Here is a 12,670-nt window from a genome sequence, read left to right on the forward strand (position 1 = left end):
GTTACTAAATTTGAGTTGGAAATATTAGAACTCGCCGTGGCACCTCCAAGAAGGTTTCACGTTCACGCGTCGTATACCTGGAAACCTTTTAAGGTAAACTTAGAGGGAGGAGAGAGGAGATTTTATAATTTCATAGTTTTAAACGGCCTAAATACCTTAACTCGCTTAGAAAATAACGAGCTATAACGAAATGGGCACAGAAATAAAATCTAACATCATTAAATTATTTTTCCTATTTGTATAAAAGCGCTAGGTGAAACCCGCGGGTATAAGCTAGTATATAGATAAGGAACAGCCGTGCGTAAATCACGGTTTCCGAATGAATTTCAGTTTTTTTTTGCAAAAGTATAAATACATATGTATCTTTTCCTGTCGTAAATATATCGATGGCCCTGTACAATAACTACACAATTCAAAATTCAAAGAATTAAAACTCGTACTATGGTTAAGTGGCTCATGTCTTTAATTGTTGTCTTATTCATGTATAAGATTTACAACTTATTTAAGTTAGGATTAGATATGGGTTAGCCAAGGATTAGAGACATGAGTCTCTTAACAGTAATAAGGGATTTGATTTTTTGAATTTTGAGTTGGTCGTTATTGCCGAGGACCATCGGTATGTGAGTTCATATATTTCGATAATGAAATAAATTCAAGCATAAATACGATTTTTAGTTACATATACATATGTAACACAATTTCAGCGCATATTTTTTTCGAAAGAATTCTTTTTCCTGTTATCAATACATATTTGGAATCTGAGGATAATCGGACCATAAACACGATTTTTACTAATAACTCGACTCCAACGCCACTTGGCGGCTCTTTTTTTTGCAATGGTTTTGTTTTTCTATTGTCAATACATATCTCAAGTATGAGGCGCATCGGACCATAAATACGGGTTTTACTAACAACTCGACTCCAGCGCCACCTAGCGGTTGTTTTAATAGTTATTCTGTTATTCGGAAGGTAGACAAATTCAAAAAACAAATATCATAAAAATCGGTCCAGCCGCTCCTGAGTTATAAATGGTGTAACTAACACGACTTTGTTTTATATATAAAGATTTATGAGATTGAAAATGAAAAGCGTGGGGCGCATGCAATACAAAGCATTAGATTTCATTGACAATAGTAAAACTACATAACATAGACCTAAAATTTCTACAGAGAAAGTACAAATTTGAGATCCATTTTAAGCGGTCGTTATTCATATATCCACATACATACATATACTACCCCTCATATGAATTCGGTATATTACATGCGCCCCACGCTTTTCATTTTCAATCTCATAAATTGTTTATAATGACTTTTGCTAAAATTTCAAAATTAAAAGTTATGAAAACAATTTCTGTGGGACGAGAATTATTATTTTCAACTTTTTAGTCCATTTATAAAAGCGTTGTATATTAAAAAGTTTTTTTTTATATACATATAAATAATTTATTTTCTACTTTTTAATTTTAATTCAACGATATTAATAGATTTGTGCACAAACATGTATATACATTAGCGAGGGCCGAAAATCCGCTTTTTTAGAATTTTGATAGGTAATAGCAAAAATATGGTTCACTATGCTCTAACAACAATCTGTGTGAAATATGACAACTTTTGGTAAATATCTTAGCCTCGCCCAAGTCCATCAAAGTTCAATATGGCCAAAAAATAAACATTAATAAATAAATTAAGTAATACATTTTTTTAGTAAAATTGCAATAATCTTCGAAAGTATTAGTCCCACATAATTAGGTATATGGAGCTTTTTTGTAGAGAACCGAAGTTAACTAAGAAATTTTATTTTTGAGCTTGAACTTTGATGGACTTGGGCGAGCCTAGGATATTGACCAAAAACTTTCACATTTCACACAGATATTTTTTAGAGCATAATGAACCATATTTTTGCTATTACCAATCAAAATTCTAAAAAAGCGGATTTTCGGCCCACGCTAATATACATATGTATGTACATACATACGAGCAACAATTAATTTCATTTAAAGAAATGGGGTGTCGTCCATTTCCGCTGTAGCGTACGTAGTGAATACGGCGACATCTACCTCTCGAATGAACGAGGTTGATGTCTAAACTTAACACGAACTTTGCAAAGCAAAGCTTTTATAGCTGTCTGGACCCACAACATTGCAAGTTGATAAAAGCGTTGTACAAACTTTGAGATCGATTTAGAGCGATCATTATTCATATACCCAGCAGCTTTGTTGTTTTTCAGCCGCGTTGTTGCTATTCGTTCTTCACTGGAAGGGGTTTTTACGTGGCGGGTCCCAAACCCAGCGCACAATCCATTGCTGGGTCGGGGGTGGTTTCGCAACCAAATACATGTTTATATAGCGAGCCGCTTGCTCCAAGCAGACACCCGCTTGCAGCCGCACCTACTGGTGAACAGACGCTACAGACTTCAGTGAGCCCTTAAACCGAATAAGTCGGAGTGGCCCCACCGAAGCTCCCTCTCTTTCTGCCGTGTCCCAAGGCTCCACTCGGATTGGTTACCGCATCTTACACATGGATTGCTCACGTTGCCCAGAGTGCGCGAATGAGGACGGTAGAGTCGGGATTGATGATATCCATGCAACTGTAACTGCATATCCAGCGCAACGACTATACCCCATTGCACTCCAAACAACAAAGCTGCTGGAGCTGACAGCCTGCCAGCTGAGCTATTCAAGTACGGCGGCGAGGAGTTGATAAGGTGCATGCATCAACTCTTGGTCAGAATATGGACTGGAATTTAAGTGTGCTCTGCCCAATCCAAAAGAAAGGTGATCCCGCAATTCGCGCCAACTACCGCGGAATCAACCTTCTAAGCATAGGTTGCAAGGTCTTATCGAGCGTATTGTGTGAAAGACTGAAGCCAGTGTGGCTTTAGACCTGGCAAACCCACCATAGATCAGGTATTTACAATACGCCAAATCTTGGAAAAGACCCGCGAGAAAAGGATCGACACTCACCACCTATTTTTCGACTTTAAAGCCGCTTTTGACAGCACGAAAAGGAGATGCCTATACGCCACTATATCTGAATTTGGCATCCCCTCAAAACTCATACGGCTGTGTAAAATGACGTAGAGCAATACCACCAGCTCCGTCAGAATTAGGAAAGACCTCTCCAAGCCGTTCCAAGCAGACAGGGCGACTCCATGTGACTTCTTTAATCTGATGTTGGAGAAGATTATAAGAGCTGCAGAACTGAACCGCTCAGGAAGAATTTACTACAAGAGCGTGCATAAAAAACCGCGAAATCTGTTCTGCCTAGGGATGCCCAATATTCACCGATATTCGATTTTATCGATGATAAGACGTAAAATATCGATGCTTTATAATCGATTGCGGACTATGTAGAACATCGGCACATCGATACCCTGCACACATAATCGAAGTGTCGATGATTCGAGATATTGACTTAATACATACATACATACATATGTAGTAAACTCCTGCGCAATTCCATTTAAAGGGCCTAACAAGACATCCGATCGCCGCGCAAATACTTTCCCTCCTTTACTCTCATCGTTCGGGTCAAATGTGAGTAAGCATAAACCAGTTTCTGCAAGCGTACGTAAACTACCGATCAATAGCAAGACGAGTAGAGTATTTACTTTGCCTTCCGCAACTACTGCGAGTAAAAGGTATTTGACAGTAGTGTATTCTACTGGTAGTACTTGAGTATTTTCGAAGAAAACATATATTTGTGGCAATAATGATAGAAGAATTTTCTGGATCGTGCATTTGTGGTATCTGAATAAAACTAAGGACAGAAATGTAGTGGAGTGATGAAGAGAGCGACGAGCAAAACGTACTTTCAACTAAAATGCTGATATACATACCTAAGTACATATGTATGTATGTGCATAGATACGTATGTGCATCAGGGATGCCGTTTGGATCTAAATAGATCCAATTGGATACATTTTTAGACGAATTTTTGCGGGATACTTATTTTTTCCGGTCAGTATAAATGTGGATACTTTTTTAAATAGTGTAGTGTGTAGTATGCAGTGTGACTTGTAAAGAACAAACAAGTCGAAGCAAACTAACCCAAATCATTTCACAATTCAAGTCGCACTAATAAATATCAAATATCATTATCAAAAGACATTGATGGCATTCTTTGTCACTTCACTGTCATTACCACTTAAACCATTTCACTTTCAATGCCAAGACCACCCAATGCCTACTTGCCGACAAAGCACTCTTTGTCATCAACGGCATGGTCACCGCCGTAAAAAAATAATTTTAAAAATTAAAAAGAGGCTTCATTTTGAGCCTATACTCAAAAAAAAAACAAAAAAAAAGAGAAATTTCCAAAAAATTATAAAAATCCAAAAAATGAAATTTCAATAAAAATTCAATTAAAATCCTGAAAAGTGTGCTTCAAATAAGAGCACCTAAAACCAAAGTCCTGACGGGACAGCCAAAGCGTCCGTCAGTTGCGATGACAGGAAGGAAGCCCGGTCCCCAGCCATTGACCATTGAGGAGTACCGGAGGCGACAGAAAAACCAAAAACCAAAGAAGGAAGAAATAATAATCCCACCAGTAGCAAGAAGGAAGAGGCGTGGAGGCTACACGCAAAAACTAAAGAGGGAAAAAGCCATCCTCCAACGTGAGCTGAACACAGAACCAGCACCACGCTTGGGAAGATCGTGCCAAATCTGGGAACGCATAGATGAAATAACGTTCCTCATCAAACAATTCCTGGACGCCAGACCAGGACGGACAACACAATAAGAGAAAAAAACCCATAGATGGTATTAATGAAGAGCTCCCTATTCGCACTCATAGGGCCAGTAAGCGATAATCGCTCGGGGCAACTAATTTTTAAGAAAAACAAATTGAAATTGTAAATAAATAATAAGCAAATGAATTGAAAAAAAAATAATAAAAATAAAAAAAAATTCTTTTAAAGAAAAAAATCTTATCTTAAAATCAAAAAAAAATGTAATTTAAAAATAAAATTTCACTTAAATGAAAATTTTTTCACTAACGAAAAAAAAATATAAATTTTTAATTAAAATTGATTTAAGTTAAAATTTTTTTTGAACTTAACAAAATTTTTTTTAAGAATGGGCAATACCGACTCAAAATTAGAAAAGCCCAACGCTAACGTAATAAATGAAGTAGAAGTAACAGAAGAAAAAATTAATATAGAAACAATAGAAATATGTATAGTCATAATTACGATTGTAAGCGTTATAAACTTAGCACTACATGTATACGCTATGCACAATAAAAAATTAAAAAAGAAATATCTAAGTATGGCAAACCAACTAGATAAGGTATAAATAGGAAAGAAAACTCCTCTTAATATTAATAAAAAAAGAAAAAAAAAATAAAAAAATTTTGAAAGAATAAGAACCAGAAACTAGATTCACTTAATAATTTTATGTCCATGGATAAATGGGAAACAATAATAAAATCCATAGAAACTAATGCAGTAATAATAAAAAAATCTTATAAATGCATTACACAAAACCGTAGCATAGGGCAAGACACAATCAGAAAACATTTAGGCATTATAATAAGTTCAATAGAAGATGTTAGAAAGACAGTAGCAATAAATAAAAACAGATTTACACAAACACATAAGAACCAAGCATTAAAAATATTTTGGGAACTCAGGGATTTATTAGTTAAAGCCCTTAACCGTCATAATATTCAGCAAGAAGTTCCACACACTATTGAAGAACCAATACAAATTGATATCAATATCCTTATAACACCTAATATACAACAACTTATGATAGAAGATAATATTACTGAAGAGGAAGGACTGGAAGAAATCAACATGGCACAGACAAATATAGAATTTATAAATACTGCCACCAGGTTGATTCCTGAATTCGATGGAAAGCCAGAAAATCTAAGATCATTCTTAGATGCACTTTCTTTAGTAGACACACTAAAAGGAAACCACGAATCAGTAGCCGTTAGTTTAATAAAAACTAAACTAAAAGGCAATAGCAGAAACCTCTTAGACAGTGAGCCGACAATTCAGTCTATCATAGCAAAACTAACAGCATGTGTAAAAGGCGAAACCATTGAAGTAATATCGGCAAAAAATTTTAACATTAGACAAAGTGGTAAATCCGCTAATACTTACTGCAATGAGATAGAAACACTGACCAAATCCTTAGAAAGCGCATACATCGCTGACGGCATACCCTGTAGTCAAGCCACCAAATACTCAACCCAAGTAGCAGTAAAAGCAATGACCAAAAATTGCACCATAGATAGAGTAAAACTCATCATGGAGGCAGGTCAATTCAACTCCATGAACGAAGCAATAGGAAAGTTTGTCGGAAGTTGCACCGAAGCAACTGGACAACACAACACTATCCTACACTTCGGAAGATCAAATAAACCCTACCATGGAAACAGAGGAAATGGTAGAGAAAGCTACAGAGGTGGTAACAGAGGAAACTACAGAGGAGGAAATCGACAAAACAACAGAAGATACAATAACAATAATGGTAATAGAGATAACAACTCCAACTATCGTGGAAACCGTAACCGAAACAATTATAACCGACAAGAAAATGGTCGAACTAATAATGTTAGAATAGCTAACAATAACCAAGAACATTCGGAAAACTCTCACAGTCCCCTAAGATCAAGTCAATAGAAAGAAAAGTGTATAATCTTAATCTTAACTTGAGCATTTTTATAAAAGTCCAATTAAATGACACTAACAATACAATAATATTATTAATAGACACAGGAGCAGATATTTCACTAATAAAAACTGCACACTTTAAACAAGATCAAATAAACACACAAATCATTACATCATTAAGTGGAATAGGACAAGGTAAAATAAAATCAATAGGAACTACACACTTCGATCTGAAGTACAAAAATTTCTTAGTTCCGCACACCTTTCACGTTGTGCACGATGATTTCCCAATACCTTGTGATGGAATCATCGGTATGGATTTTATCAGAAAATACAATTGTATTCTAGATTTCAACGAAGATTTTGATTACTTTGTACTACGTCCACCTAACTTTCACCAACACATAGAAATACCAATAGCAAATACATGCAATGAATACTTAACCTTGCCAGCAAGATCAGAAGTAATACGCCAAATAAAAATTAAAAGTACAAGTCAAGATATACTTGTACCAAAACAGGAAATTCATCCAGGTGTATTTATAGCTAGCACTCTTGTAAGAGCAAATAAAGCATTCATTCGCATTCTAAATACAAATTTTCACACAGCAAAATTTGAGGAATCAAAAATCATAACCGAACAAATTAATGATTATGAAATTGTCACAAATAACCAAGTTAATAATAACAGTAGAAAAACAGAAATCTTAACCATATTAAATAAACAATTTCCAAGTCAATTTAAAAATACCTTAACAAACCTTTGTTCAAAATTCACTGATATTTTTGGTTTAGAAACTGAACCGATAACAACTAATAATTTCTATAGCCAAAAATTGCAAGTTAAAGATAATACACCCGTATATATTAAGAACTATAGAGTACCGCATACTCACAAAGATGAGATTGACAATCAAGTGAAAAAATTGATAGACGATGGAATAGTCGAACCATCACACTCCGAGTACAACAGTCCAATCTTACTAGTACCAAAGAAGCCACTACCAGGCTCTAAAGAAAAAAGATGGAGACTAGTAATAGATTACAGACAACTGAATAAAAAACTCGTCGCAGACAAGTTTCCACTGCCAAGAATAGACGACATCCTAGATCAACTTGGCAGAGCAAAATATTTCTCTTGCTTAGATTTAATGTCTGGATTCCACCAAATAGAACTGGAAGATAAATCTAGAAATCTTACGTCATTTTCAACGTACAATGGATCATATAGATTCACTAGACTTCCATATGGACTAAAAATAGCACCTAACTCATTCCAAAGAATGATGACATTTGCTTTCAGTGGTTTAAAACCAGATCAAGCTTTCTTATATATGGACGATTTAGTCGTATTAGGATGCTCTGAGAAGCACATGCTTTCAAATTTAACTAATGTCTTTGAATTATGTAGAAAACACAATCTCAAACTACACCCCGAAAAATGTTCATTTTTTAAAACGGAAGTAACATATCTAGGACATAAGTGTACTGATAAAGGGATACTACCAGACGATAGTAAATATTCAGTAATCAAGAATTATCCACAACCTACTGACGCAGATGGCGCACGAAGATTCGTAGCCTTTTGCAATTACTATCGAAGGTTTATCAAAAACTTTTCGCACCATTCTAGACACATTACGAGACTAAAAAAAAAAAATGTACAGTTCGAATGGACTGAAGATTGTGAAAAAGCATTTAATTATTTGAAGAAAGCATTAATAAGCCCAACATTACTGCAATACCCTGACTTCGGGAAAGAGTTTTGTATAACTACAGACGCAAGCAAGTATGCTTGTGGGGCAGTTTTAACTCAAGAGCACGAAGGAAAACACCTACCAGTTGCATATGCATCCAAATCCTTCACAAAAGGAGAAAGCAATAAATCCACCATTGAACAAGAATTAACAGCAATTCACTGGGCTATTACACACTTTAGGCCATACATATACGGTAAACAATTTCTTGTCCGTACGGATCACAGACCACTAACATACTTATTTTCAATGAGAAATCCTAGTTCTAAATTGACTAGAATGAGACTTGATCTAGAGGAATATGAATTCACAGTTGAATATCTTAGGGGCAAAGATAATTATATCGCGGATGCTTTATCGCGAATAACAATAGACAATCTAAAAGAAATGACTGAGTCAGTAGCTAAAGTACTCAGAATAACAACACGTTCAATGACACATAAAAAAGACACAGCATGCACAGGTAGTAAATTAAATAAGCATCATCAAATATATAATAAGCCCAATATATACGTTCCTTTAAATAACACTGACGTCAGGAAATATTGTAAATTAAAGATTACCCCTGAAAGATGTTACATCAAAAGAGGTAAATCGATAATTGCGTATATATATATCAATGATTTATTTACTAATGAGAAATTTGACTTAGGTCAATTTTTCTCAAGGCTCGATGAAGTGGCCGGTAAATACAAAATTGATAGACTACAATTGGCACCAAACGAGAAGATTTTCGAATTTATCTCGATTATTGATTTTAAAAAAAAGGGCAATGAAATATTAAATCAAGTAAAAGTAGCGCTACTGAACAAGGTGATCCAAATTGATGACAATGCTAAAATTAAAAATATCTTAAAAAGATATCATGATGACCCAATTGAAGGAGGTCACTGCGGAATTTATAGAACCACCGAAAAAATAAAAAAATACTACTATTGGAAAAACATGACTAAAGATATTAAAAAATACGTAAAGTCATGCCATAAGTGTCAAACTACAAAAACATTAAAACACCTGAAAAATCCAATGACTATTACAAAGACACCGGTACAAGCTTTCGATACGGTATTCGTTGATACCATCGGTCCATTTCCAAAATCGATTAACGGAAATGAATATGCAATCACTATAATATGTGACTTGACAAAGTACCTAGTAACAATACCTATACAAGACAAATACGCAAAAACAATCGCAAAAGCTATATTTGAACATTTTATTCTCGTTTATGGTCCAATGAAGACGTTCATTTCGGACATGGGAACAGGATACAAAAATGCGATACTTACGGAATTATGTGAATTGCTCAAAATAGAAAAAATAACTTCTACAGCACATCATCACCAAACCCTCGGTACTATAGAAAGGAGTCACAGAACATTCAATGAATATGTTCGCTCCTACATATCAATAGATAAAACCGACTGGGATGAATGGCTTAAATATTTCACATACTGTTTCAACACGACACCATCAACAGTACATAACTACTGCCCATATGAATTAATATTTGCTAAAATACCTAATAGTTTCGAACAATTTAGAGAGATAGATAGAATTACCCCATTATATAATGTAGATGATTACGCTAAGGAAGCTAAATTTAGATTAGAAGTAGCTAGTGTAAGGGCCCAACACTTAATAAATAAACAAAAAGAAAAACAAAAATTAGCTTATGATAGAAATACTATACCCTATAATTTTAAAATAGGAGATTTAGTTTTATTAAAAAATGAATCAGGACATAAGTTAGAACCTCAGTATAAAGGTCCATTTACCATAAGAGATATACTTTTAAGAGGAAATGTACAAATAATAGACAATAAAACCAATAAAAACCAAATAGTTCATAAGAATAGACTTAAAAAGTACAATAATTAAAGAAATAATAATAAAAGGAAAAACAAGAAAACAAAAAGAAACTGATAAAAGTCAAAAACAATATTGTAAAAGAATGTCCATAAAACTACAGTCATATGAACATTCTTATTAAAAAGGGAGGTGTAGCGTGTGGTATGCAGTGTGACTTTTAAAGAACAAACAAGTCGAAGCAAACTAACCCAAATCATTTCACAATTCAACTCGCACAAATAAATATCAAATATCATTATCAAAAGACCTTGATGGCATTCTTTGTCACTTCAGTTCATTACCACTTAAACCATTTCACTTTCAATGCCTAATTTCCGACAAAGCAGTTTTTGTCATCAACGGCATGGTCATCGATTTTCATTAAAGATGGTAGAAAGCATTACGTTTTCTGAACGTATAAAGAATTGCTAAAATTACTTTAATTAGCTTAAAAGGATGCTTTAAGCAAGATCTTAATATACATATCGTCCTTTAAAGTACGTATCAAAAAATGCAAAACCGCGTATGTTACGTTGCATAAATTATTTTCTAGAGAGTAAAAACACTTATATTCCAAAATGGTTCTCTTTTTTTCTAAAGCAATCGCATTTCTGGCTAGTATATTTTAGGACGAATGGATAAGGATTGAGCCAAGAGCTTGTGTGAGCAAATCCAATTTTTTGCAGCAAATGTCAGTTACGCGGTTTTGCAGAATGACGATACGCGGTTTTGTACTTTAAACGACGATATACATATATAAAGTAAATTATACTGTTTCTGTAGTAATCTTTTTCTTATCACATATTTTCATTTGTTAATTTAAAAAGAAAGGAGATTTTAATGTAGTTTAAAAAACTAAATTTGATTTAATTGATGAGAGTTTTATGAATTTCACTGAAAAGACTTCAAATACTCTCTAAAAAAATTACATACATACCAAATTTGTCGCAAGAGCAAAATTACACATAAAATGTTTAAAATAAAATAATGTTTATTATTAGTAGGAAATGAGTAGTCCACTTGTAAACAGCGTTATGTGATTTTATAATAGAAAGCCATAAATTTGAAAGAGCGACTACGACAACAAGTAACATTTAAATTTAATCTTTTTTATTATTACCTGAAAATTTGGATAAATTGGAGCCTTATAAAATTGTAACATAACATAACATGTCATAAGATAACACTAACAGTCTATACGACCTAAAGCAGCTTTCTAAGTTCATCAGAAGATTGATATTTTTGAAAGTTCTTAAATAAGTACGATAGCGACTTTCGGAAGAAGACTTAACATTTGATGCAATTTTTTTCAGAATATAAAAAGATTTTGCACTCTGTTGTTAGGGGACATGAAACTACTTTAAATACTGGTACGTAATCCGCCAAAACTAAGAATCGAAAAAATTTTACATAGCGCACATTTGTGTATTTATGTGTATATTTTAAAGATCTCAAGTTCAAAATCAAATACTGAACATCTTATACGTATATTTATACAGAGTGTACTTGCTATTTATTATATTTACTTTGCAAAATACTTATGCACAAAAAATGTACTTTATAAATTGAAATTACAAATGTTTGATTTTATGCACATGTATTCCAAGTCCTTAGGATGGGTTACATTATGCCTTTTTCATGAAATGTAAAAAAAGAAAATTGGATACATTTGGATACATTTTTGGCTTGGTCAGGGATACATTTTCTTAAGACGCAGCGGCAACACTGATGTGCATAGATACGTATGTGCATAGATAAGTATGTATGTGCATAGATACGTATTTGCAGTGTTGCCATCTTTTGATTTTCAAAAAGCACCAAAAACTTGGAAAAAAGCGTTTTACCACACTAAAAGCACCAAACTTTTTTGAATCAAGGGATACTTTTTTCATAACATAATACCGAAGTACTGCACATTAAAACTGGTATATCTCGAGAAAGAAAAATCTAATCGCAACAAACGAAAATGATGCCCTTATTAGAAACGAGCAAATAATTTGATGTTTTCATTATATAACCTCAAATATCGCTAAAAACCGTGTTTTTGGCACTTTGCGGTTAGGGTATCTCTAAATTCTAGTACTAGAGCAATTGTGAAACCAGTGTGGTGGATTCAGGACCAAGAAACGATGTGTTTTACTCAGGTGGTAAAAAAAAAACAAAATTTGTACAAATAATTAGAAAAGAAAAAAAGAAATACTTAACTTACTTGCGTACTAGCATTTTCAACGCGAATAGAATTTAACAAGGTGAGTTTGCAACTTCAGCTTTTTATCAATCATGGTTGTATTTTAGTCCATTTAAATTTGTAGATTCTTGTAAATTCAGTGCNCGGTTAGGGTATCTCTAAATTCTAGTACTAGAGCAATTGTGAAACCAGTGTGGTGGATTCAGGACCAAGAAACGATGTGTTTTACTCAGGTGGTAAAAAAAAA

At 33.8% G+C, this 12,670-nt stretch overlaps 1 protein-coding gene across 1 annotated transcript in view; it reads left to right on the top strand.

Moving 5' to 3' along the window:
* LOC108360423 (uncharacterized) overlaps window positions 1-6,577 on the top strand; it is a 172,293-nt gene extending 165,716 nt beyond the window's left edge. The window contains exons 6-8 of the mRNA XM_017612694.1: window positions 5,077-5,197; window positions 5,674-6,249; window positions 6,302-6,577. Of these exons, the coding sequence (XP_017468183.1) occupies window positions 5,077-5,197; window positions 5,674-6,249; window positions 6,302-6,577 (973 nt within the window). The remainder of the gene's footprint in view (window positions 1-5,076; window positions 5,198-5,673; window positions 6,250-6,301) is intronic.
* Window positions 6,578-12,670: the final 6,093 nt, after the last annotated feature.

Source organism: Rhagoletis zephyria, unplaced genomic scaffold, assembly GCF_001687245.7.
Source record: "Rhagoletis zephyria isolate East Lansing unplaced genomic scaffold, Rhagoletis_zephyria_1.1 Rzeph_scaffold_00568, whole genome shotgun sequence".
NCBI lineage: Eukaryota > Metazoa > Arthropoda > Insecta > Diptera > Tephritidae > Rhagoletis > Rhagoletis zephyria.